The 27,613-nt window shown below is 42.3% G+C and overlaps 1 protein-coding gene across 1 annotated transcript; it reads left to right on the plus strand.

Annotated features, from left to right (window-relative positions):
* The first annotated feature begins 559 nt into the window (after positions 1-559).
* Positions 560-27,204, plus strand: stox1 (storkhead box 1). The gene is made up of 4 exons (XM_050071789.1): positions 560-1,084; positions 22,280-22,432; positions 23,260-25,936; positions 26,612-27,204. Exons 1-4 carry the CDS (start codon positions 754-756, stop codon positions 26,763-26,765), a joined length of 3,315 nt encoding a protein of 1,104 aa, XP_049927746.1. The 5' UTR covers positions 560-753; the 3' UTR covers positions 26,766-27,204.
* Positions 27,205-27,613: the final 409 nt, after the last annotated feature.

Here is a 27,613-nt window from a genome sequence, read left to right on the forward strand (position 1 = left end):
GCACTGCCTGTACTTTATGCCTCTGGTTATAATGTATTATTATAGATCAAACTACGTGGCTGTATACAAATAATTAAAATTAGCTCCACCTTTACCAGCTGCAACATTAAAGTAATGGACACATGAATGCATCAGTAACTATAATCCAGTATCATTCTGGGACAGCCATTCTGCATAATCAGCACTTTTACTTTTGGTACTTTAAGTATATTTTAATGCTATTAGTTTTGTACTTTTACTTAAGTAAGATTTTGAATGCAGGACACAGAGTATTTTACACTAATTAAGTAACAGATCTGAGTACTTCCTGATGACTGCATGTGTGAGACAGCACCTGTCCGGCAGGTTCCTGCAGAAGAGAAGTAACACAAACACACACACACACACACACACATACACACACACACACACACACACACACACACACACACACACACACACACACACACACACACACTCACCGGTGAGCAGGCAGTGGGAGGTCTACCTGTGTGACCCAGCAGCAGCAGCAGGCTGATGAGCCCTCCTCCTCCTCTCTGCCACCGTCATTGGTCTCCCTGCAGCCGAGAGAAACCAGTCGGACGTCCACTGCGCCTACGGTTCACACTCTGCAGGACTCAGACACTCATTGGAGGAATGCGTGGCGAAACACGGAGTTTATTTGGCTTTTCCGAGAGGAGAACTCTCTTTTAACAAGTGCATTTTCATCTCTAGTATGTTAGCTCCCCTCTGGAGCCGATAAAGGAGTCAGAAATGTCTCACCCGCCGCGGTTTGTCCAGCTCTCCGCCGCTTCGCTCGCCGTGGTCTTCGGCCCGGACGAGGAGAGTTTACGCGCCGGCGGAGGGAAACTCAATGCCAACACTACGACTGGCCAGGAGATTTTTGCGGACTTCAAGGCGCAGAACTTGCGCAGTTTCTGGAATAAGAGACTCGTTAAAGCCATCGCTGAGGTGTACTTTCAGGGATGGATGGAAAACTGGGTGCTTTTCATTCAAGGGAACGCGAACAACTTGGAGGTGCTGAGAGAAGCGTGGATGCGCAGGGCTCTGAGGTCCCCAAAGGGATTTATCATTAAAGCTGTCGGTATGTAACATCAACCCTGTCAATGAACAATGATATTATCATCTAAAGCAAACACTAGTAGTCATACAACTTAATATCTGCAGTGCAAAAAGTCACCTGAAACAGTCCTGTGACAGAATATATGCTGCAGTGCAAATACACAGCAGCAGTATTACAGGTGGCAGAGATGGCACAGGAAATAAAAACACCACAGTGGACACCTACCACAGTCATGCAACAGCATAATGTGTTTTCCTCTTTTAGGGGACACTGTAGAATCACACAGTAACAACATTACAACACTGAGAGATATGTGTGAAAGCCATAAACTCTGCTTAACACAGAGCTGGCAGAGTTTAACACCCTCCCTCCTGTTCCTCTGGATTTTCATCAAGACTGGCTACTAAAGTCAGTTCAATCTGATGTGAGAAGTGTTTTTACCTAAGGTTGTTGTGTTTTTGGAGTCAAAAATAGTTTGTTTATAGTGTGTCCTGTCTCAAACTCTAGGTTTGGACACTATTTTGTCCCTCAGTCACTTGTTTCTTGGGTGTTGCAAAGTGTAGAGGTATAAAACTCCCTCACAAAACAAAGAATGACAAAGTGATATCTCCTTTTTCCTCATGTTTACATCACTGACTTAGCCTCCAGCGGTTTTTGCACCTTTTGTTCTTGTGCAAAACTCCTTAAAAATTTGCATAATTTGAAAAGAGGCCACATTTTGCCATTGGGAGGGGTAAAATATGTTTTTAAATTTGGTTCAATCTGATGTCAAACCAGTGTTTTAACCAGATGTTGTTGTGTTTTTGGTGTCATATGTAGTTTGTTCTTGGTGTGTCCTATCTCTGACTCTAGGTTTGGACATTATTTTGTCGCTTGGTCACCTTGTTTCTTAGATGTTGCAAAGCGTAGAGGTATAAAACTCCCTCTCAAAAACATAGAATGACAAGGTGATATCTTTTTTCCCCCTCACTGACGCAGCCTCCCTGATTTTTTAGCATTCTTCTGCTGCAAAAATGTTTTAAAAGAGGCCATGTTCTGTCATCATGAGGAGTAAAATGTGTTTCAAATCATTTTCAGCACCACAGGTGTTTGCTGCTTGAGAGTGTAGGTGTATATTTCAGGAAGTCGCGGTGACACGTGCCCCTCAATAAAAAAGTGAAAGTAGCAGAGGATTTAAAATCAAAGACATTTACCCCATAAGTTGATGCAGAAAAGGTACAAATAGATGCATTAAAATACACCCAAATGTAACCCTCCCATTTAATGTGAGTCCCTCCCAATGATAAAACGAAACCTATGCCCTTTCCTGAGACATGACATTCCTTAAATCTCTTTTCTACCAAATGTGATCTGGTAGCTCTGAGAGGATTGCATGACCAATCTGCTTCCCATTGTTGTGGACACAGTGATATGTTTACCAACGCTTGTTAACAAAGCTCTGTATACTGTGTAATTACTTCTAATTGCTCCCCGTCTCAAGGCTCTCCTCCTCGGAAGTGTTCTAAAGCAGCATATAGCTGCACAGAAACAATGAATGGAAACCTTTATGCAGCCTCCTATGGCATGATCTCATGGGCTGTAAATGCCTGAAAGCACCGGCTGCTGGAGAAAATGACAACCCTGTGTGGGTTCTGCACCTAATGACAGTATTCTTTAGAGATGCACCAGGTTATTCACATTTTTTTTCTTACTTCAGAGGGAAGATGCTGAACTCTAGGTTGTGGTAAATATATATTTGAGGGAAATGTTTCAGCAACCAAGCACCACCTTTGACTGAAAACGTACACAATTATAGCATAAAATTCAAAAAGTGCAGGATGCTGTAGTGTTAGAGGAAGGTTTTCCAAATGTTGGGCTGCAGCATTTTCCTTTTGGTTGTTGAAACAGTGTCCCAGCAACACACACACATTAGCTTCTGGGTTCCCATTTGGTCCAGCTGTCTTGTGCCTGTTTCAGGGTCTGTCTTTCCAATAATGTGTCTATCTTTGTGTTATTCTGTCTGGATGCACACTGTCTACCTGCTGACTTTGTGTCAATCCGTCTGCTCAGCCAGAGTGAGCAGTGCACGGACACGTAAAGGGAGGAATGCGAAGTGAAGGGGAGGAGGGGACCACACAAGGGGAGACCCAGGAGGGTGTGGAGCGTTGGAGGGAGGGGGGAGGTGGAGGCCGACATGCCATCCCACTGTGAGACAGTTTTACAAACAAACACCACATGAGCTGAAGGTGATGCAGAGCTTATTGCTATGCACAGCTCAAAGGTGCACGAAGACACGCATGAGCTCACACTCGGATGTAAGGCAGGCGTCGATATCTGATGTTTGAGCTTCACACCAGAAACTTGTAAGCAAACACGTCTGTGTGTCGGGACATGTCACCTCCTTCTCCTCCTTAACAAATCCTTTGCCTCACACCGCAGCAATTTGTATGGAGATCAGCGCTGGCAGGCTGACAGAGTCTGGTTTACTGCCTTCTCACTGAGAATTGGTCAGCAGTGAATCACTGTGCGACTGGCTGCCGACTACCACCGCTTCTCTGTTACCCAGGATTAATGTCCCTCCGTTTCATGGCCAGAGAGGGACTGTTGAAGTCAGACTCCTAGATTGATATTAGGCATGGACTTAAAGGCCTTGACATTGTCCTGATATAAATATGTCAGGTAGAAAACAGAAATGTTATGAGTTATGGGCTACACTGAATTCCAAACAGCCCTATTTCCTTTCCCAGGTCAGAGCAAGGTTGAGACGTGACTTCACTGACGTGAGGAGGATTTTTACAGGAAAGCAAAGGAACTAGTTTAGAAGATGTTAAAGGGACAGTTCACCCCAAATCAAAAATACATATTTTTCCTCTCACCTGTAGTGCTTTTATCACTCTAGATTTTTTTTAGTGTGAGTCACCGAGTGTTGGCGATATCGGCTGTAGAGATGTCTGCCTTCTCTTGAATATAATGGATCTAGATGGCACTCAGCTTGTGGAGCTCAAAGCGCCCAAAAAATACATTTTAAAAACCCAACAGCAACGTCTCTTTTTAGAAATCATGACCCGGTTACTCAAGATAATCCACAGACCTTGTTGTGAGCAGTTTCATGTAGAAACTATTTTCTTTCTACTTTTCTTTCTACTTTCTTGGGGCGGCAGTAGCTCAGTCCATAGGGACTTGGGTTGGGAACCGCAGGGTCGTCTGTTCAAGGAACTTGGTCATGATTTCTGGAGAGAGACATTGGTGCTGGGTTTTTCAGATGTATTTCCTGGTGCTTTAAGCACCACAAACCGAGTGCCATCGAGTTCCATTATATTAGAGAGAAGGCAGACATCTCTATGAACAATATCGCCAACACTCGGCAACTTACACCAAAACAATATGCACTAATAAATAGCACTACAGGTAATTAAGGAGTTTTGATTTGGGGCGAACTGTCTCTTTAAGCTACAATGAACGTCGATGTAAGTCAAAACTTCCAGACAAACGGACACATTCACTTAGATTAATTCGTGCCACTTCCTCCTGGTTATCTGGTTATCAGCGCTAATGGCCCGAGTGAAGACAGATTGTGCTGTTGGCCGAGCGGCCACCTCCGGGCCTCCTCTGAGGAGAGAATATGCAGAAGAGGAGGTGCGTGGGACGTGGGGAGGGTTGATGGAGGAAGGGATTGTGGTGAGGTTAGGCGGAGGTAAACAGACAGGGTGAGGAGTTAGTATGAACAGGCTTCGTTGTTATCCTTGTGGGAATGGGGCCCACTGGTACTGGGTTTGACCTCTCCGCTTCGACTCACAAATGTCTGCGGGGTGTTGTTTTTTTTTTACTTGAGATTGTCTCTTCATCCCTTTTCTTCTTTTAAGCAGTTGTTTACAGATAGTACTGAAGCTCCACCGTGAAAGTAATTTCATTAATGGTCAGTGTGAGTAGACGTCCTCCTTGCTGAAAGTATTGGCATATGTTTGCATTTACAGTGTAACCTGAATACTGTTAATAATCAGATTTAGATATGGTTTACAGTAACCCTGTTTGAGTAAATATCACTCTTTAATAATCAGGATGAGGTATCCTGCAGCCAACACAATATGAGAAGAAAGATTTGTTTTTGCCTTAATAAATGAAGCTAAATTTAATTTCCCACCACTGATAGCAGCACTTCTGTTTGCTCATAGATACAATACATTGTGTCCAGCTTGGTTCCTTCTTTTAATGCATTTACAAAATTAAAACATCAACCCAGTTTAAGAAACAGTGTCTATATGCCACAATAATCAAAATGATGTATGAGTAATCCACTTCTTCCACTTCTTGGGTCATATTCACTTCAGTTTTCTTTTACTAAACCAAACTAGTTAAGATGGTTTAAGTGTTGCAATAATTCACATAAAAATCTCTGCCCACTCTATTACCTTGTAACGCAAAACCCCTGTTAGGAGTCGTGGGTGTGCTGGGACCTCTCTCAGCTGGGCGAGAGGCAGGGTACACCCTGGGCAGGTCCCCAGACTATCACAGGGCTGACACATAGAGACAGACTACCATTCATGCTCACATTCACACCTACGGACAATTTAGAGTCACCGGTTAACCTGCATGTCTTTAGATTGTGGGAGGAAGCCGGAGTACACAGAGAAACGCTGACAAAGGGAGAACATGCAAACTCTGCACAGAAGGGCTCCTCCACCCTGGGTTCGAACCCTGAACCCTCTTACTGTGAGACAACAATGCTAACCACTGCATCACCATGCTGCCAGTACATATGTTTCTGAGAGACAGGCAAAGCAGTTACAGAATCTTGACTCAATCAGCGCTGCCTAGTTTGACCGCAGTTCACGAGCAGTGATTGACAGCTGCGTCAGAGACTCGGCTCTGATTGGTTGTTTTTGGTGCGCCACAGTCTGATTCTAGCAAATGCCATTAGAAGCAGTAGGAAGAGGAAGAGGGACAGGATGTTTTTTTCACCGACCATTTGTCTCCTGTACTTTTTTCAGAATATAGTGAGAGTTTCAGCAAATTGGACACAGTTACCCTTATAAAAATGACCACTTGTAGCTTTATAGTGTCTCTGCATTAACTATGGAGCTAGAGCTGGAGGATGATCCAGGCTCTCCTGTTGAAACCAGAGGCTTCATAAAGACTGTTAGCTGGTTCTGCATTATTTAGAGTCCTGCTATTGTCCCTGCAGCAGGATGAGCGTGCATCCGCAGCTAAAACATTTATATGGAGTCAGCCAGTGGTGTAATGAGGTATCCTGTGTCCTTCCTACATAAAGCTTCGTAAACTGCCCTCGTCCTCCTTGACTATGGACATGAATGAGTCCTCTGGACAGGCCTCTCACTTTCGCCATGGAAAACACTTTTTTGGCTATTGTTGGACACACTGTAGGTTTCCCTCTGTGTATTTTTGGACAAGGCGCGGCTATCCTGCTCCAAGTTTCCTTTTTAAATGGTATGTTTCATTTAACTCACCATACCATGAGGTGGTGAAGCATTCCTGAAATGCTTCATTTACTCTTGAGATCATTTCCTGAGCTCGTCGGCTCAGAGAGCCTCGTTCCTGCTCTTTACTTTTCACTTGAAAGTGTTGCGTTTTCACACACGGGGTGTCTTCTTTCATGAGGGTATTTTGTCAGAGTCTCAGAGCGCTTCACTAATGGTCATAACTCTTCCAGATGTTCGCTTATTAACCATGACACCCCCTCACCGGTTTTAAATGGCCCACCCTGTCCTAACTAAGCAGCACAGGTCAGAGGTCACAACCTTCTTACTAACAAGCCTCCTCGAGGTCAGCTGGCTTCAGAGGGTTTGTTAGACGGCAAATAAAGCAACAAACATCAATACAGTATCCAGGTGTTCTTCAGTCACTGGTCAGCTCAGCTTGTCTTAGGGGTTTCACTGGTTCCAAACCTTCTCTGTCTGACATTTAATTTTCCAAATATCTTCCTATAAACTGGATGTAATTTAACACTATAAAAGTGGATATTACTACAATAATTTTGTTCATACTATGGAATTATCAATGTTTAGGTTGCTTCAGTCAAGTTTGCATTTTACCAGACTGGCAAAAGCTGGATGTTTGAACCATTCATTACTTTTAACCAAACATTTTTGTTGTTTACTTTGAACTAACTATTACAACAAAATTAGGAGTGCTACGCCTGTAAGGTGCTGACAGTTAAAAACCACATTCTCCATACATTCAACCATCCTATCCACACAATAATAAACAATAAATTAGTGGTCATAATTATACTCATAAAAAAGAATCATCCTGTGTGTTTGAAGTCATTCAAAGACCTTATCGCTGTGGGGAAAAGCTGCAAATGAGTCTGTTTTCCGGGTTTTGAATGATCTGTAGTGCTTTCCAGAGAGCAGCAGTGGCAATACCTTATTTTGATAGTCCACCTACAGATAGTTTATGGAGTATTTGTAACTTTTCAATAGCTTTTGAGATTCAACAATTCAACTGTTTCACTTTGTCTGTAGATGTTTATCGAGAGAGTACGTGTGACAATTCAATCCATATTTTCAGAATAATTTAGTTGAACTATTCTTTAACCTGTGCTGCATAGGTTGACAGAATCATTTAAGTTCAACTGAATTATTCTGAGAATATATGTATGTATATTTATGAACTGTCACATATACAGATAGTCTGTTAAACATCAACAGAAAAAAGTGAAACAGTTGAATTGTTGAATGTCAGATGGGCAAGTTACCTAGGATACAGAGGGTATTTTCTCCTATATATTTCAATGGCTTTTTGGCCAATGGGTGGGTGAACTGTAAATGCCAGGAAAAAGAGATGGGTACCCCAGTATACCTGCGTATACCCTTCACCACGCCACTGATCTCAGCTAATAAGCTGTTAAAATGTTAGAAATACTCCTTAAACTATCTTTAGGTGGACTATCCATATTAACACAGGGTGTCTACGGGTCCTCAAAAAGTCTTAAATTCAATGCTACAGTCTTAAATTTGAATTTGTTAGGTCTTAACTACTACAAACATTTTATCTAATTTCATTTATCCATTTTTTAATTTCTTTTTGTGAAAATGAGTGGAGCCTGTCTCTGTAGAAGTCCACATTTCTTCTGTTCAAAATCTTTAAAAAACTATAACTGTCATTTTACTTCTTACTTGTTGGCAAAATGTAGATTGACTTAACTCACTCTAATAACCATACTCCTACATAACACCTACCTTTGCACAAGACCACATATTACTTGCCTGCAATGATTACCTGCAACGCTAAGATAAGTAAAACATGATTTGTCCAAAAATCTGTCCTCCTTAGTTAAAAGATGTCTTGAACTGGTCTTAAAAAGCATTAAATTAAACTGTCTGATACCTGTAGACACCCTGCAAAGTGTTACCCCTACTTTTAGCTATTTTAATAAGTGATTCATTAATTACTTTTAACTCTTTCAAACATCTTTTCATCACTTTGACTTTATTTATCTGAACTTCTTTGCACACATGTTGTTTTCATGCACTGTTTTTATTAGTGCTTGTGCATTTTCAGCTTGTTTTCCTCATTAATTCAAATATGGATGTATGTTAATCATGTCACAATATCTATTGTTTTGTTGAGGTTTCCACGTATCCCCGGCAACTGTAGGAGTGCCCCTGGGGGTACAATAATATGTGTTTTTACGAAGGACACAGTTAAAGAACCCCCGTGATTCATTGATGTATTTGTCTGTGTGTTATTTCTGGTGATGAAGGGAAACGCTCAGCACATTTGTTTGAGCTCTGCTCCGCTCTGCACAGTTACATCTGAGCTGCCCTCAGATGATATTGGTTAAAGATAATCACTCTCCAGCTCCCTCGACACTGATAGTATGACATTAAGCTGTTACACAGAATTTATGTTGCTGTTTTTCAGGCTCAAAATGATGAAGAGTCTGTATTATGACAGCGGTTGGTTCAATTTTGTTCTCCCCACAAAAACAGAGGTGGGGTTTTTTTTGGAAACCATACCCTAAATCTGCTGGTACACAGCCGTGTGGAGGTTCTTATGTCTGGCTGTTTTTGGTTGGTAGATCAAAGAAAACCCAATTTCACTTACACTAAATAAAGAGTTGACTGGAGATTAATTAGACTGTAACATGAAAGGTTTTTGACTGAATGTAATGGAGAAAAAATAAGCCTCTGTAGCTTTGTTCAACTTTTAGATTGCATTTCAAATTGCATTGTTGGTGTAAGTTAATAAGCTGCAGTCTTACAACACAAGCATCGCTCTTATTATTTATTACTCTGCCAGTGCCAAGTATATGCCTCCACATTTATCTGAAACGTCTTTCTGTTTCCTGCGCTTGTAAAATATTTAGCACACAGTTCAGATATGAGAAAACCTTGACCTTTCTTCTCAGACGTGACCCTCTGCAGTGCCTTCACATGTGTGACAGACTGTGCGTGTGCGTGCATGCCTCTCAGCACATCATTTGTTAGCCACATCCTTTCCCATCAAGCAGGAAGCTCACCCCTGGTGCGAATCAGGCACGTCGGCCTCTTTATCGACCCAAATTTTGGGCTCACCCGTAGCGGTGGGGTGGAGCGGTGCCAACAACAACAGTCGAGGAGTTTCCTCTGTATCCCTCAGCTTATACACCCTGTCAGCGGCCGCTTGGGTTTCCCCTCCTGGGATTTAACTTCATTCATGCTCTGGTCAGACAAATAGGTCAACACAGGAGTGAGGCTATATTGCATTAAATTTGGTATTACTGTTACTCTTCAGTTTCCTGACAGGATGTTTTCTTTGCTTCATTTAGCATTGATAAGTGCGCTGGTATGCTAACATCGGCTCTGTGATAGCCAAGTGCTGTGTTATTGTATTTCACAAGGGAAAGATACTTTTGGGGACGACGGCGGAGCTGTGTGCTGACCAGTTACAGGGCATTAAAAAGCAATGGGTCATATGGCAGACACTGGATTGGGGCTCTGCTCTGAATACTGGGATAAAAAATGCAGGAATCTGCTGCACCTCAAGCTCGGTTAAATGAAAGGAAATGGGTTTCATCTGCAACCAATGACTGCCATCACTCTTGATTTAGGGGTGTGGACCTGCTGGGAACCCTCTCAGATTGTGTGTATATATGTTTTGGTGGCAGGGTGTCAGTGGAGAAAAGCCACATGGGTGGAGTGGGGTGAAAATACCTGATTCTTTAAATTAGACCAAACTGGGAAACTAGAGGGCTCCTGCCTATTTCTGTCCTCAGTGATTAGGTTGAGAGTGAAATGCCCGAGCACAGTTTAGTTTTTATCGTCACTGAAACAGCTCAGAAGTGTCAGAAAAATGCATACCGCACAGGTATTTGAAGTTTAGTAGTGAACACAACAGGGCCTAATACTGAACCTTGGGGAACACCTCCTGTTACACACACAAAAAAGATTGAATACAGAGCACATTTTTCACACTGATATCCGTCAGTAAGATAGTTGTGAAACTGGCCCCACACATCTGAATCAGAGCCAAAGAGTCTGAACAACATCAGGGAATCATTGACTGAGTCATAGTTAAGGATCAGCAAACATAGCAGCATTGTGTAGGTTTTTAGGGGTGGATGATTATTGATAGGACTTTTATTCCCCTCTTTATGCAGAGGGAGAATATGAGCAACCATCTAGGGCTTTCAGTGTCCCTTCAAACTAAAATATTACTTTAAAGATGCACTGATCTGTCTATTTGCTTAAGGTACTGAAATGCTGCTTTGGTTTCAAGTAGAATTTACTACCCTACAGGATTTATTCAGCTTGTGCGAGAGCTACAAATTCCATTAATCATTTAGCATTCCCGATTGATGAAATATATTTACTTTGAAGGTAAGTTAATCAGCAGAACATCTGGACAAAGAACAGGTTTGTTTTTACTTGTCTTAAATTAAACATATTAAGGTGAACTATGCAATTATCTTTTATCTTTTCATCAGCAGTAGACACAAAAGTAATTACTAAGTGATTTAATGTCTGTTTATTAATCCAGCCATCGATGCTTCCAATCACATGTTGCAGAAAAGCTTATACAGAGAAGTTTTTCATTTTTTTCTCAACAACAGTCCCAGTTTGGACTCTGATTAATTTGGCACAATGCAGGCTGTAGGATAATTATTACTAACACTGGGGTCAAATTAGTTTAAAGTCCCTTCAGCTGGGTCTTTTAAGATTCTTTAGTGTTGGTGTACTTGGCTCCATTATCATCTGTAGCAAATAAAGACTGGTACGTAATACGTATTTTTGCGAGACGGTCTGAATAACTAATCAAGATAAAGATCATCCATAATTATGAATATAGGGAGGGAAAAAAGTTCAGCCAGAATATCAGGGGTACAACTGGAGGGAGCTGAGAGATCCCTGCTAATGTAATTATTGAGCTTTTGAGCCCAAATTCATATTTTAAAGCGATAAATTCAAAGCTTTCATTATGGTGACAGAGGAATTAGGTTTAAGATATAATTTGTAATTATTAAAATCATATTTAAAGCCATGTTTTGTTTGTATGGTTTGTGAAAATGAGGTATTTTCTGTTGCTCTTAATGAACTCTTCAGAGTCTAAAAAAGTAACCCTGGTGATGTCATGCAGAGTTTTTCTCATACGAGGCACTAAAGGTCAGGATATCGCAACCTCTGTTGAAATCATTGTGACCATTCTTTTTTAATCCGTCTCCAAGCCCCACAATACTAAACTCTGGAGTATCCCTTAAAGCAAACGTCTGCTATTAAGATGAAATGTTGGGTTCGGCCTTAAACTCATTAGATCTGGACTGGAATCAAGCTGAGATGAAGTAGTTACTCAGGAGACTGTGACAAGTCTGGCATGAGCCGAGGCAGAGGACTTGGATATAGTTTCTATACAGAAATGTGAAAAACATGTACGTGAGCAAAGGCAAAGGAGCTGTGGTCCACGTTTAAACGACTTGGACTTCTCAGACGTCTGGCAGAAACGGCACTGGCAGACTGTGGGGTAATGTTCATGTTCATGAAATGAGACGAGAGCCAGATATGTCGGGGTGTGGCCCTTCGAGTCTGAAGAGGTAAAAGATGGGGGGGAAAAGTCCTTTAAATCCTGTCTCCTGGCACTACCATGTGTTGGTATCATGTTACAGAGAGCACTTTGGGCTGTGCTGTGTAAACACAGGCCTGTCTACCTTCACATTGTCACTAGTCTTCTATTAATAAACACCTGCACAGGTGTATTTCCTATAAGAACCTGATAACAGGGTTTCTGCACATTAGTTCAGTTCATTTTTTTGTTATGGCATGACCCACTATTTGAATTGTTGTGTGAATCAGATGGTAAGAACATTATTAAATGGCGTTACAGCTGCAGGGACTTACAGCCAAGATCTGTGGTGACCAACTATGTGAGTGTAGATGTTTTAAACTCCATGAATGTCAGTTTGAGACGCTTAGTCACAGCTTGTTCATGCTCTCTTGCCAACATACGTTAAATGTCAAGGGGTCGGTTTGGCAAAGCGAGTCTCAAGGCTCTAGCTGGATTACAGATACCCGCACTATGCTTCTGCTGCTGGTTCTTCTTTTTCTTTGGCTTTGTATTGCATGTGGCAGGTCGGTGCCACAGTAAAGGTCTCTATGGTGACATGAGTCAACACAAAGCCTGCCTGTGTTTCTATTCATTGCTCAAACTTTTAGCCCATGAATCTTCTTAAGTCATGGCGTTTTGACTTTTTCACTTATCTGTTCCTCTGCAGAATAATGAGCACGATTTGATGTCATTACTCAAAAACCTCCTGAACTATCTGGATACATTTTTTTATGAAGGAAACGTGTATCCATGTTCTTGTTCTACTTCATCGATTGAAGCACTGGAAGTTAAATGTTGTATTTGCCCCCACGTGTAGGGGCAATTTTAACATAAATACCAAGGACAATTATACATTTTCAAGAATATACATATAGTTAAAACAATTTAATGTCCATTGAACAATTAATTTCAGTTTAATTTAAACTGTATAATTAATCATATAATTATATGACTATAAAAACATAACTTTGACAAGTATGAGATATCAGTTTGTCCATCAGCAGGCAGAGAGCGGTCACCACAGAGCAGAAAAAAAGCGACAAATCATCTATTTTAATATCAGTATGCCAGACACCATTTTGATGGTGTCAGATTAGATCACACCAGAGTGTTACACTTAACTTCAACTGTACCACCCATGACACAAGCGGCCCTGCTGCCTAGAAACAGCAAAGACAACATGTTAGACAAAATACTCATCAAAATACATTATTATTGCGATTTCAAGTCTATAATAGAGGTAATAATCGTATAATATTTTACTATCAAAACTAGGCAAACTGAAATTCATAGAAATTAAGACAGTATGAGGAGAATACTTGCGGAAAAAAAAAATGTTCGTATCTCAAAAATGAGTCTTGACAGAAAAACTTTGACCAATATGAGACACCAGTTTGCAGGCACAAAGGGATCATCACGGACAATGTGCATAATGAGTCTGATGAGTTCTGCTCATTTCTGATCGGTCTTATTTAAGATGTTACAGCTGCCCCTGGTCTCCCCCTTTACCTTTCAGAAGTCAGTGTTTATATCCTGACAGGAGGCCTTGATGAGATCAGATCTGAGTTAATATCACTGTGTAAACCAGCCAACAGGGACATTTCCTCTCAAACACTGATTACAAAGGGGGCACAGTCCAAATTTTACTCTTTTCCTCCCACTTCAACGTTTCATTTAATATTTAAACACGAGCACTCTGAGACACTGAACCACCAGATTAAATATTTACCTAATGCCTTCGTGTTTGGGCAGAAATGCTGGTTTTATTGTTGTGAATCAATCAATACAGCTGTAAAATGATCAGTGGCTCAGTCTTTCCATTTTACTGGGCATTGATGTGTTTTTAAGTGGCAGCTGTGTCGACACAGTTTTAACGATATACAGGAAAGTCACGTCCAGTGCGATATGTATTTACTGCACATTTCTTTATATGATGTTGATGGCCATACACTGTTTCTTCAAGTGCTCTCAGAGTGGACGCCGGACAGGAAAGGGCAGTGTTGTTAGACTGGGCGAGGTTTGGTTGTTGGGACATTCGGTCTGTGATTGCACTCTGAAGGGATCTTTTCACCCAGTTTATTGGGCCATTTAACTGCAACGCCCACATCTGTGTGTTCTATGGGAGTGAAAGACACAAACTTGTAAAGCCCTTTTAAAAAGTGTGATGCACACACACACACACACGAGAAGGGGAGGGCATTAGACCAAGAAACCCAAAACAAAGGGAAGTGGTTGTGGGACTTGGAGGCAGTCACGACATAAATTACAGTTGGCATCTCTTCCCATTACACTAAATCTGACTGTATGAATGTTTGACATTGTCTCACCGGAGACTAAACTCACGTACAGACTGCAGATTCACTGGAGCGTGTTCTTCACAAGGTCTCAGTCGATGGGAGACAGGGAGGGATTTTGCAGTTTGGGCAGGCCTCAAGTTCACGTTGAATGCCATGCAGTGTGTCCTTAATGAGGGAGAGAGAAGATTAGCCTGTTTGCTTACTGGAGCCTAAAGATTAGACTTTACAAGGATGAGATAAGATGGTGTGCGTCTGTGAGTGTGTGTTTCCAGAGAGGCCATGGAGCAAGGGATTGTGGCAACTGGCGTGATGTTTCCAGTTAGATTCTATCTGTGATAGCATGAACGTGAAAGGTCAAGGACGAGATTCAGTCACCAGTTGTGCAGTCTTTTTCCTTGTTTTGCTGTCAAATCATTCATCAGGAAGATAGTTTAAATCCTGTCAAAATCTGTCGATGCATGGAACGATCTTCCCGTTCAGAGCAGCAGGGTGCAGCTCATGGAAGACTCAGTATGTACTACATGTTGTGGTGTGTGTGTTTTTTTTCCTCCAAGAGACTGGAGGTAATGCAATCACGTATGAAATGGGACTCATGTGGCCAGCTAACATCACAGCCATGTGTATACATGTGGCATTGATCAGTGTCAGCAGCCAAAAAGATCTCAGCAGGGACAGAAGAGAGAAGGTCTCTGTCAGTCATCTCCACAATCTGAGCAGTCAACTTCAGGCATTTTTCATTTCTATCCCCCAGGCAGCAACTTATTCTCACATGGAAAGTTAATGACATGGGAAACAGTGTTTTTCACTCTGCATGGAGCAGAGAGCACAGCATGGACTTTGTCACTTTGTTATAGTGAATGCCACTGAAGACCAATTTCTGACTTGTGTAAAATTACAGCGCATCTCTGTTAATCCAGATTGGCATTTAAAGTACGCAATATGCCAGTGGATCTCACTGAGATACTCTGGATTGAATTTTAGAGGTCATGGGATCACTAATGGGATAAGAAGAGGAATATTTGTAGTTCGATTCATATACAAATCAAATTAAACAAGCCTGAACACAAACAAAAAAACCTATTCTTTGCCTAAACTGTTTACATCTTTTTTGGTTTTGCACTTTCATAACATCTGCGAACATGCAAGAAAGAATATGTGCAGCATGCTGAGAAAACCTGACTCTTAGTCCAAAGTATGACTCAAGCTGATCACTATAAACAGATATCTGCGTGTCTGCAGAATCTGTAGGCAACAAGACATGTTTTTGGCAGCCTTCTAGTTTCTGGTTGTGTTCTGTTTGTGGTACGAGTAATGCTGACCAATCATGTCTGAGCAGGCTTTGCTTGCCTGCAGGTAAACAGTCCATGTGGAGAGCCTGGGTTTAGACCTCTAATCGGCCCCCTCCACTGAGTTGACTGATTGGTCTGGCATTGTGACATGAAATAGTTGTTTCTTGATTAAAATACAAAACAACTAATCAGTGCCATGGGTGGGACTAACACTGTCGTCAACTTGTTGTCAAGTGGTGCACCGGAACCAGTGAGGAGTAACAACAACAATTGCGACCCCTATACACAAGATAGACGCTGCTATCAAGGCTGTTCTTAATCGTCATGTCTATTCTATATCGCCAACGACATTGTAGTTTGTTTGTACTTCGTTCTGCTCGACTCTTAAACCATGTTGGCATGGCTATGTGTCAGTGTGGGCTTAAAATGATTGTAGATTCAGATGAAAAGGTGGTTCTCTAGTATTTGGTTTGGGAAAGTCAAATCCCCGTCCCTCACAGAAATCAGTAAGAGTGGATGCAGTATCAGACTGAAGATGGAAAAGGAGTCATAACAAGTTGACAATTCTGTCTGCTAACATTTAAGGATGATTTAGCTGTTTATTCTCTTTTTGCTATTTATCTGCATTCATATGCAAATATCTGTTTATAAAGATTGGCCAATGTTGTCTTGACCTGTCTGAAGTTGCTTATCAAACTGTGAACAATGACCGGCGCACAGAAGAGGAAGTTTTGGCCTGGACATCTGCTGGCTAAACTGGATCTTGGCAGTTGCCCTCAAAGGCTTATCATCCTCAGGCGATAGCAGATGGGTTCCAAGACTGGCGTCGAGCTCCAAAAACACTGGATCCTACACTTCCCATGATGCAAGTTGAGAATGTCTTTCATTACAGTGGGGTCATGCTTGAAAACAGCTGGTCTCTGTGACATGTTCAAATGTTTGCAAAAGTGTTTTAAATTTTTGCGAAGGGCCAATCATGACGGGAGTAGGTGTGAATGTCGGTTTCGGAAAGTTACAAAAATGGTCGGACACGCCACCCTTCATATCCACAGAAGATGTTGGGGAACAGGGTTTGTGAAGCTTCTTGACAGTCTGATAAGCAGCTCTGATACAGCACACTGACAGTTTTAAATTTAAAACTTTAAATTTTAAAAATAAGTCATAAATTTGAAAGTGAGATATCCCTTGATGACATCATGGTGACATCATCAGGGTTATTTTCTCAGACTCTGAAGACATTATACTGTTTTTACAGGCTGAGTAGGACCAACTGTTACAGGCGAGCAGACTTTGACATGTTAGTTTGTTGGCGTGCTCCTTTAAGGGAATATATTGAACTGCTGCTCCTTTTAACTCAACCCAAGTCTCGTCTCCGGTTTGACTCCTGAGCTCACCCTCCCTCCTCCTTGTGGCACAGAGTTGGGTTGCCATGGCACCCAGCAGGGTATTCATGCTGTGTATGACAATGAGTGTAATGTCGGTGGCCCCGTCTTAGATTACAGGAACACAGAGGTCTGTTCCCCCCGGAGAGAAGACGGTTACAGCAGTGAACCTCCCTGACGGTCACGCCTGCTAATGTTAGACTCAATAAACACTAATCCTCCGCCGGGCCCGTCCTTATATTACACCATCTTTTCCCACAAATAAACTGCTGTAGGTGTATTTTTCTTCTTCTGTCTCACACCTACATTGTCAGTCTCACTTTTCTGTTTAATTTATTGGTCAGTGCTGCTTAAATGTATTTCTGTTTTTCACTCCTTTAAGAGTATAAACCATGGTAGCAGGTGTCTGACAGGATATCCTGCTTTGAACCAGGATGCAGTCAGAGACGGAAACACTCGTCTAACAAAACTGCCGCTGTGCTAAGAGGATCATTTAAGTCAGATAGTGATTTCCCATTAGTTTATTGATTCGCTGTGATTAATCATCTGCCTCCCCCTCCTCTGATCATATCCTTGCTGACCTTTTGACTGTTTACGGTGGTTTTAAGTGGTTGCCATGTGGACAGCCTGCCAGACATTCCTATAGGAAGTTAACAACAATGAGTTGCTAAGTCAGCAGCACTAATTCACTGCCCAGGGAGACTGCTATTGAGATATCCGCTCTGAGGTTTAGTCAGATTAACGTCTTCTGTCGGAGCCGAGGGGAGGCAGATGGCTTTTTTTTTTTACAACCCCACCGTGTGTCATAGGATCAGTTTTACAAAGAAAGACCCCCGTCTGTGAGACTTATGTGCCTTAAGTGAGCTCACTGTGCCGATAATTGTTTTTTTACTGACTTTGCTTGACGTGGTCCTCAGTGAGGATAAAACATTTAGGTAAAACACAGAGTGAGAAGCAGCTTGACTAGTAAATTTCAGGGAGGAAAAAGCTGCTCGGTTGTCAGTTGTTGGCAACTCTTTAAAGAATTGGACGGTAAATATTGTTTTGGGCAGGTTGTGATCATTTGAGCTCCTTTTTGTACTATTTGGGTGGTTTTCAACTACTAAAAGTTCAGCTTTATCCCAGTAAATCTGCCTCTCCTCTAATTTGTTTTATTGAGGTTGACAAGCACTAAATTCAGTGGGCTCAGCTTGACGTGCAGTGACTGATAACTGATGACCATTAAAACCAAATGTCACTGTAGTTTATTACAACTAGAACCCTTTTTACTGATTCAAATGACCATTTATTCAATCTAGGCTTTCCAGGTTTTAGGTTCATATTGGGCTACGTTGGCAGTGGTGGAGAAAGTATTCAGATCCGTTAGTTAAGGATCTGAATTAAAGTACTAATACCACATTGAAAATACTGTTGCAAGTAAAAGAAAATGCATAGAAAGTGTTACCTAAATAAAAGTCTGTCACTATTACCAGGAAAAAGTAATAAAAGTACACATACTCAATGCAGAAATGTGTCCCCTGCGACTGTTATACTATTTTACGTATATCAGACTGCAACTAATGAATAGTTTAGCAAATAAATAAATGGATTAGGTGGCAAAGTTCCACGTTTGTGAAACTGAAACTATGAAATGTTTGCCATCTTTGAATTAAAAATGCAAGTATCAGGATATTTGCCAAATGTTTTTTTCTGTCAATCAACAAATCAACTATTTATTTCAGATGTACTTGTATTTACTGTTGGGTAGCGTCATATTTAATAAACTTTTTGGTATGTTTTTTAATGCAAAAATCTGAATTTGTACATTATCTAAAGCTGTCAAATGTAGAGAAGTAAAAAGTACAGTATTTCCCTCTGATGGGGGCGCTACTCTGTGAGAGAGCGACTCCTGACATGACTCGGTGCGTAGGAAATCCTTCATTCCCTCTGCAGTAACCACCTTGAATGATCTAAAATAGACACTGCACTTTAACCTGTTTTTATCAGTTGCTGTTTTAACAGCCCCTTTTTATATTTGTTTTAAATGTGTTTTGAATGTGTCAAAGAAGAATTTCTGTCTCTGTTGGGATGGGCAATAACATTTATCTAGCCATCTATCTATTTATCTATCTATATAAAGGAACAGAACTTGAGTAAATGTACTTACATTATACCACTGCTCTTTGTGAGTCAAACATGGCACCACTGTCTGCGGTGCGTCATTTGTAGTAATCCTTATGTTCACCACCCAAAAAGTGGTGCATGTGTTTGGTACGTGTGTGTTCTGTCGTGTTTTACTGTGGAAGATATTTGATTAGTTGTTTATTTCCCCTGCCTTGGACATAAGTGGTTCAAGTGTGAGGGTTGTAAATGTTTAGTTTACATCAAGTGTGAGCTTGGCAGTGCTTTCAGTGACTGCCCTCGGGCTGACGGGTGAATCACTCACAGTCACACACGCCACATGTTGAAGCTTAATTCACACATTTGTGTTGTTGTCAGCAGAACTGGAAACTTGAAATCAGATGGGGGAAAATGTTACAAAAACAAGTTGAAGCTCCAACTCACTGTTGCAGAATTCATTTATATGTGTGTGGCACATTATACACTCAAGCTTGCACTCAAGTTGGAATTGGATACTGTTGATAGTAAATAAAATACAGCAGGTAGATCTCTTAGCTCTTCTTGGTCTTAGATCACTGTTTTATTTCCTGTCTTTCACGCATCACGCTCCATACATTAATACGGTGTAGCTGATTAACTAAACCCAATTTTCCAGTCCTGTGGGTAAGGTTATGTTCATGCCCTTGTGTCTGCTCTTCATATGCAGGGAGTTTGTGTTAACCCAGCCCAGATGCTAATCATTCATCAGCAGTGGGATGTGGTTTGTTTTGATGCTCTCGATGAGCTCACTTCTCATTAGTAAACATCACTCTTTGTGTTTTGTTGATTAGTGCATTTTTGGTGTCAGTATGTCAACATTTTAAACCATAATGAGCTTTGTAAAGAAAGAACCGTTTCAAAAAGGCTGCTGGGAGCTAAACAAATATTTCCCTGTTTTCCCTCTATATTATGGCTCGGGGGTCTGTAATGCATTCTTGGGGATCCCACTGTAGTTATGCACAGAAACAAAAACCTCCATCTACATTCTTATCCTAACCATAACCACATTAAAGCTGAACGTAACCCCAGCCATCTCTAATCTTAACCTAAACACCAACATTTTAACAGAAACTAACCGCCTAAAGGCTTATAGCTGAAAAGAAACATTTCTAATGTGATGTCTAAACACAGCCTTCCAGTTTGGCAGGCCAGTAACAGCGTCTCTGCCCACAACACTGGTGGGATCCAACATTTTGCATCTGCAGTCTGCTTTCTTTGTTTGAAATTTTGCTTCTTTCCTCTCAGGAATTCAGGTTGAAGTGGAGAAGTCCGTTGTCACTTGTAGGAAAGAAGATTCCTGTTTAATTAAGAAAGATTCTCATTATATTGGTACTGTTAAGCCCAGTGTGGTACTTTTGGAGCCAAAAGTAATCCTTCAGACGTGGTATCTAGACCCTAGGTCCCTTAAGCGTTTCCACCGCAAACACTACTCATACGTGTGTCACTGCTCCGTCCAGCACTCATTGTATTTCCTGGAACGTCTGCACCTCATTTCATATCACTGATATTTTCAGAACAAAGACAAACAAGCTGCAGTGAGAGTCTCTCTCGATGGGATATTTAAAAATAGCAGGTTTGTGCATTAAGTCCTTCTTGGGCAAGCACAGCCGGCCGAAGCCCACAGGAACGACGCTCCACAATGCTTTTTTTTTTCTCCATATGAGGAGTAGAATATATACAGTTCACATAATCCATTCGAAATTAATATAGATTTTTAAATGCTTGAAGATCCACTCATTATTAACATCTGTGTCATCCAGAAGAGAGACAATAAAACCTAAAGTAATGGTAAAAGTTGCAACACTGAAATTTAAGGTGTGTTGATGGATTCATGTCGTCAGCTCATGCATTGAGTAACATTACAAGTTAACGTTCCACCTTAAAAGTTGCAGACAGTCAGCCCAGTGAATTAAGTTTTTTTCTCAGATTACAGCTGCTGCAAGAGGCAGCAGAACATCCTTTATATTTTCAGGCTAGTTATAGTTTACTAATGTAAAACCCTCCACGGGATGAACAGTGGTTACAAAACCAGCCACAACTCAGCCCTGAGCAAGAGCGACCGTCCGCTATTGACCCAAACAGAGGGGTGACCAAAAATGGGGACGGTTAGGAACGGTTCCATTGGTACCATCCACAACTTTTCACAATGGAAATGGAAAAAAAGCGTACTAAACTGAACTGCACCATGCTGATCGGTGGAAACGGGGCTTTAGTGGCCTCTAGTCTATAAACAAGATACCTAAGTGATGGCTATGGACTCTCATGTTACCCTGCAATGTAACCAATCATCTACATACAACTGTGTCAAAGTCCATGTTTCGTTTTCGATGTGGAAGAGTCTTTATGGCCCTCCTATCTTAACCCCCCTGTTCTCTTCGCTATAGGCTTTGCAGAAAAAGAAAAAAAGAAATGTAACCACTGCATGTTGCTTCAATTAAGTTCCTCCATGTGTGAAACTCTGATGATTGTTTTTGAATCTAAACTGAAATGTTTCTAAAATGTCTGGTTGTCCTTAAAAGCAGCTTAGTTTTATGATTTGAAAGCCTTGTGGCTTCTGTCTAATAGGCTCCCACAGTTTGTATGAAACACTGTCAGCCTGCAGAGGAGGATTGGTGGTATTTTGATGTGGCGTATTCCGAATGAGATTCATACTATTTTTATAACTATAAGACAAATGTTTCCAATACTGCCTGTCTTTTTTCTTAGTCTCTCTAACTTTCGGTAACATGTTTGTCTAAGGGCACCTCCTAGACGTGTAGGGCCGAATGATATGGGGGGCAGGATATGTGAGCTGCCCAGCAGGCAGACCTGTGGTCATTTCTGTGGGAGTAATGGAATTCTGTGGTCTGTCCCAGTACTGATGGAATTTCAAAAGCAGTCAGGCATGGTTCATATAACTCACATAAATAGACCACATCGGTCATGATTTAGAAGGTGGTTAGGAGAGGAATGTCAACTTCAGGACTCGGAGTTGTTTGCACTGGCAACATAAGTCAGGGAGAGACCTCTGTAACCCAGGTGTGTTTGTGTGTACCGCAGCAGACCCACCTGTTTCACTCAGTAAACTGCTGGTGTGTGTGTGTGTTCCAGGTGACCTGTCCCCAGTGCAGATGTCTCCTGTTCCCCAGTCCCAGTTCATTCCCTTGGCTGAGGTGTTGTGCTCAGTCATCTCAGATATGAACTCCTCTCAGATCATCGTCAACCAGGAAGCACTTATCAACTACATGAGCAAAGCCCACCCAGGTAATCCAGGACGTATTACCTCAGCGTGCTTGTTAGTGGGATGGTTTGACATATTGGTAAATGTGCTGCTAGGGTGTTCGCTCTTATATGTGTTGGTTAAATACGAAGCTACAGCCATCAGATGGTTAGCTTAGTTTAGCAAAAAGAGTAGAAAGAACATGATTCTTTATTCACACAGTTTATTCTCACAGCTTACTTACTTTGTAGTGTCGTGTATGGGGATCTACAGATAATATAATAGAACACAGCTACAAGGTGAGATGCAATACTATACACTATAGCATATATATAGGATCATTTACTTGTAAAGTGTCGTTAGAAACTGACAATGGAAATTTTGACCAATCGAGCAGCTTTCTCACGCAAGGCATTTGATCTGGTCTGCTTGTAAATGCTGCCCTGAGAACACAAACCAACTCTAGGCAATTATGCAACTTTATAACAAAATGAGTCCCTGATTCAGACCAAAGTAAGCAAACTCTAGACCTGAAAGCACCCTAAAAAGTGAGGAAAGGAAGCAAGGAGACACAATAGCATAATGAAATGCACCCTCAGTGTTCTTCGAGGTGCTAGCTGTTTCCCCATTTCCAGTCTTTATGCTGAGCAAATCTAAACAGCTGCAGGCTGTAGCTTCATATTTAACCAACAGATTTGAGACTGGTATCAACTTCTCACCTAACTCCCTGTCAGAAAGCAAGTTAGAGCATTTTCCAAAATGTTGAGCTTCTGCTTTATGGAATTATTACATGTTCACTTTAAAAACAGACACACTTTGTCACCTTTCTTGTCCTTTGTCAGTAACATTCTTCTCTCCTTCTGTGTCTCAGGGATAACCATCCCCACTCAGGACATCCTCTACAATGCTCTAGGCACTCTGATCAAGGAGCGCAAAATTTACCACACAGGTGAGGGCTACTTCATCGTTACACCTCAGACCTATTTCATCACCAACACCATGGTCCGAGAAAAGAACTGGTGGACTTCTGGTTCAGCGGACGACCCTCCCTCACCTCCTCCTATTACTTACCTATTGAGCAACGATGCTTGTGTTGAGAGCACTCAAACTCTGCCAGTGGCGCACTGCAAGTCTTGCAGCTGCTTCAGCCCTACTCAAACATCCACTAATGTTGCCTCCACGACTGTAACAGCCACCGTCCCTCCCTCCACTGTCCCAGACCAGCATTCTGTCTCTGTTTCCATAAGTGAATGCACGGGCAAGAGCCTAAAGTGGCCCCGACCGTTAGATCACAAACCCACGGTGCAGCATCAGTCTACCTCCACTGCAGCAGATTGTCAGGCAAGTGAGGTCAGCAAAACTACGGCCACTACTAACGCCACTGGCCGCAAAGACAAAGACAACAAGCCAGGGAGGAAGTTTGGTCTCAGTTTGTTTCGCAGGAATGGAGGTAAGAAAGAGAAGCCAAAGAAGGAGTACGCATCATTTTCAGCCCAGTTCCCTCCAGAAGAGTGGCCAGTGAGAGATGAGGACGACCTGAACAACTTACCCCGTGACCTGGAGCATGCCATCATCAAACGCATCAACCCTGAACTGACTGTGGACAACCTGACGCGCCACACGGTCTTAATGAAGAAGATGGAGGAGAGAAGGGAGAGGGGGGTAGAGAGAGTGTTGGACAGGGTTCTGGATAAAGACGATAAGGGCGTAGACAAGGGAATGTCTACTGAGATACTCGCATTCTCAAAATCCAAGCATCACCACTCCTCTAAGGCAGGGAGAAGGTCCGCGCAGAAGGCCTCTCGCAGCAAGAGGAGGGCCCATTCCTCCAGGGAGAAGCAGAAGGAAAGGGAGAAGGAGAGGGTTAAGAATAAGGCCCCCATATGTGTGGACGATTATCCAGAGGGGGAGGATTTGATCCCTGCTCGGCTCAGAGTGGAAATCCCTGTTGATGAACCAGATCAAGTGGAAGAAGGTGGAGCTGTTGAAGGGAAATCTCTTTATAAGAAACGCATTGACAACCCTTTCCAAACTCATCCAAACAAAGAAACTGAAACTGTTATTCCTGCCACCATCAATAAAGAACATCGAAGACGAGAGGTGAAAGAGAGCAAGATTTTAGGGCCAGGGAGGAAGGATCGAACAAGTCACAGATCCAAATCTTGGGACCCGCATCGCGCCAAAGCGATCGTGGCAGACGGAGAGCATGCAGGGAAATCCCCTACATCTGAGGACAGGTACGACCGTGTCCATGAGAGGAACCTTACTGCCGATCATCTGCTCCAGGCAGACATGAAGCTAAACAGAGAGCTGCCACTGGACTACAGCTCAGTCTACCCACAGAGCAGTACGCTCCGGATAGACGACAAGGTCCGACATCAGAGGGAGGGAAACAGCAAAGAGAGCTGGGAGAGAGAAGGCAAAAATGGGCATTTTCAGGAGATAGATTACAACATTGTACCAGAACACAGTCAAACTATAGATGACAGCCTCCAATACTCCAATACCATTCTCCCTACCCATCCCTACGAGCCTGTCATAAACCACCCTTATGACCCAACTCTACCCTGGCCCAAGCCCTCTTTACAGCGCAAACACTCCCTCAGACTCTCCAACCCACAAAGGGATGATATTCAGAAGCCAGAACTCCCTGCACACCAGCAGAGCTGTGAAATGACAGCCACCCAGGAACAACAGGAGATAAGACCTGTCACTATCAGTAACAGAGAGCAAAGGACCATGAGCCAGGAAGAAAGAGCAGAACTGATCGCTGACAGTAAAATAACGGACACTGATCTCTTCATAGAGGATGACTACAGGCTCTATCAGAGAGCGGAGGAACAGGAGGATGAGGATGCCTGCAGCTCCTTGTGTCTGAATGAGGAGGAAATTATTGATGCTGCAAATGCATACCGAGCAGGTACAGCGGACTACCATGGCCACCAGTTGGTTTACCAAAACCATGATTCTGACTTGCAATACCAGGGAACCCACCATCACTACTATAACTTCCACCAACCACAAGTCGCCTTGATGCAAGATTCAAGGGACAACACTTTTAAAGATCTCATTCCCCCAGCAACCCAGAGGGAAGCTTCCCTCAGCCCCACCAGATCTAGAGAAACCAGCTGGAGACTCCAATATCCCCAACAGAGGACTAGATCACCAGGGGCCCAAAGTGAATCCAGCCCAAGACAGGGTGCACTGATCCAGCGGGACAGAGGACATGAGGTTAACGTTGACTTAGATTGTCCTGAACCGTCTGAAGTTGCAGACAGTAGCATCTTTGACTACTGCCAGACCAGTGAGATAGAATCAGACACAGAGACTGTCCGCAAGTCAGCCGATGAGGGCGACGGAGAATCTGCTCACTGGGCAGCTGATGTGGAGGAAGTGCAGGAGGATGAGTTCGGTGAGACGGGTGTCCCTCAGACCCCCAGAGCCGCTCTGAGCATGCCCAGTGGAGCCAGAGGGGCAGAAACTGGGGAAGTGGTGGAAATGGGAGAGAACCAGAGCATCACAGGAGACAGCGGAATAGATTCTCCTCGGTGAGTTCCTCTCTTCATAGTTGATTATATCAGCTGTAATAAGATACTGTGAGATCATGTTTCCATTTCATTGTAGCTTACTTTGAGACCAAAACTAAAGCCATTGAATTTACTGAAAGTAACAGACTGAGACTGATGAAAAGGTTTTATGAAGAGAGAAAAGGTCCACAACCAGTAAGGAAATGCTCCTAATCCCTTAGCCCAGGTGCGCATTCTCTTCAGGCCAGTGTTTCTGCGAGTGTTCACACCTTAAGCTCAGGTTTTATCTCTCTGACCAGACTCAATCCCACTACATTCTGGAGAAGCTGTACAGACAGGCAAAATAAACACTGTACTGAGGTTAGTTAACCTCTGGGTTACATGTCTGTGATTGGTTTTACTCCCAATTTATGTTTTTTTTCTTTAAAGTAAGCTGAACAAACACCTTGAGACCAATTACAGCATCCAGTGTTTGGACAGGAGGGAGTCATTTTGATAATTACGTGTAATTGCTGTGCAGCACTTAAATTCTCGTGTTATAATCAGAGGAAGAAAAGACTTCTTTTCTGACTTTGAACTTGGTGTGCACCCCAGTATGTAGGTGGACAGATGGGGCGCATGAACACGTCACCTTGTTCAAATGGGCATATTTATGGAAGATATCAACCTCATGCCCCCCTTTGTTTCCCCCAACAGGACTCGTGTCAGTCTGGCCTCCAGCAACACTGTCATCCTGGAGGGTCTCAAGCGAAGAGGCTTTTTACAAAACTTGGAGAAACTGCACTCAAAGAGCAGCGCCATTCGACCACAGAGCTCACTGCTACAGCTGACTCCTGTCATGAACGTATAGCAGGCCCGAGTCGCCTGTTTGAGGAGACGGATCTCTTCATGTAGCTCAGTATGAACAGGCCAAAACCGTGTGCTTGACTCTCCAGGTCTATGCAACTGCGACATCAGAAACATATCCAGTAAGGAAGGTTTGTTGCCTACCCACATATTGATGCCTTTTAAAACAGGGGACTGTGTACAGATGTACAGTATATATATATATATATATATATATTTCTTTATGTAAATAATTATAAAGGGAATATGCTATGATTTATCCATTCATCGATGACCTTGTGTATGTGCTGTTAAATGCATGGTATACTGCATTTTTTTTCTGTGATGTAAATGTACAGTTTTCCTTTTCCACAGGCCTCATTAGTTAAAAATAGCAATATCATCTCCTAGCGTTTCCTTTTTCCTCTTCTCATGTAGCAGTTACCACCAATAAAAGTGTATATGTCAACCACGGTGCCTTCCTTGTCATATTATTACTCCCTATAAAACAACATTTACCATCAGCAAAGGATGAGTATCTGCAATGACAACGCTGTTACTTAAGCAGTAAATTGTAGATTTATACTGTGACCTTGAGAGCTGAGTGCACTGCATATTAAGAAAACACAGGCAAAAAGATACAACACAAGTCCATTAAGGAACATCTTCATCAATGTGACAACATGTGCAGCGTTTAGAAAAAGCGCTGCAAATAGAAGACACATTGTAAGAAGCTCACAACACAACAGCTGCTGTTTCCAGGGGACACTAAAAGGTGATGCACAGACGAGCTAGTTGGTTGGTGCCATGGTTTGAGGCTCATTAAGTTATTGAAGTTTTTCAGCAATGGTGGGCCAAGCATTGTTTTGCAAG

The sequence above is a fragment of the Epinephelus moara genome, chromosome 19 (genome assembly GCF_006386435.1).
Source record: "Epinephelus moara isolate mb chromosome 19, YSFRI_EMoa_1.0, whole genome shotgun sequence".
Classification (NCBI taxonomy): domain Eukaryota; kingdom Metazoa; phylum Chordata; class Actinopteri; order Perciformes; family Serranidae; genus Epinephelus; species Epinephelus moara.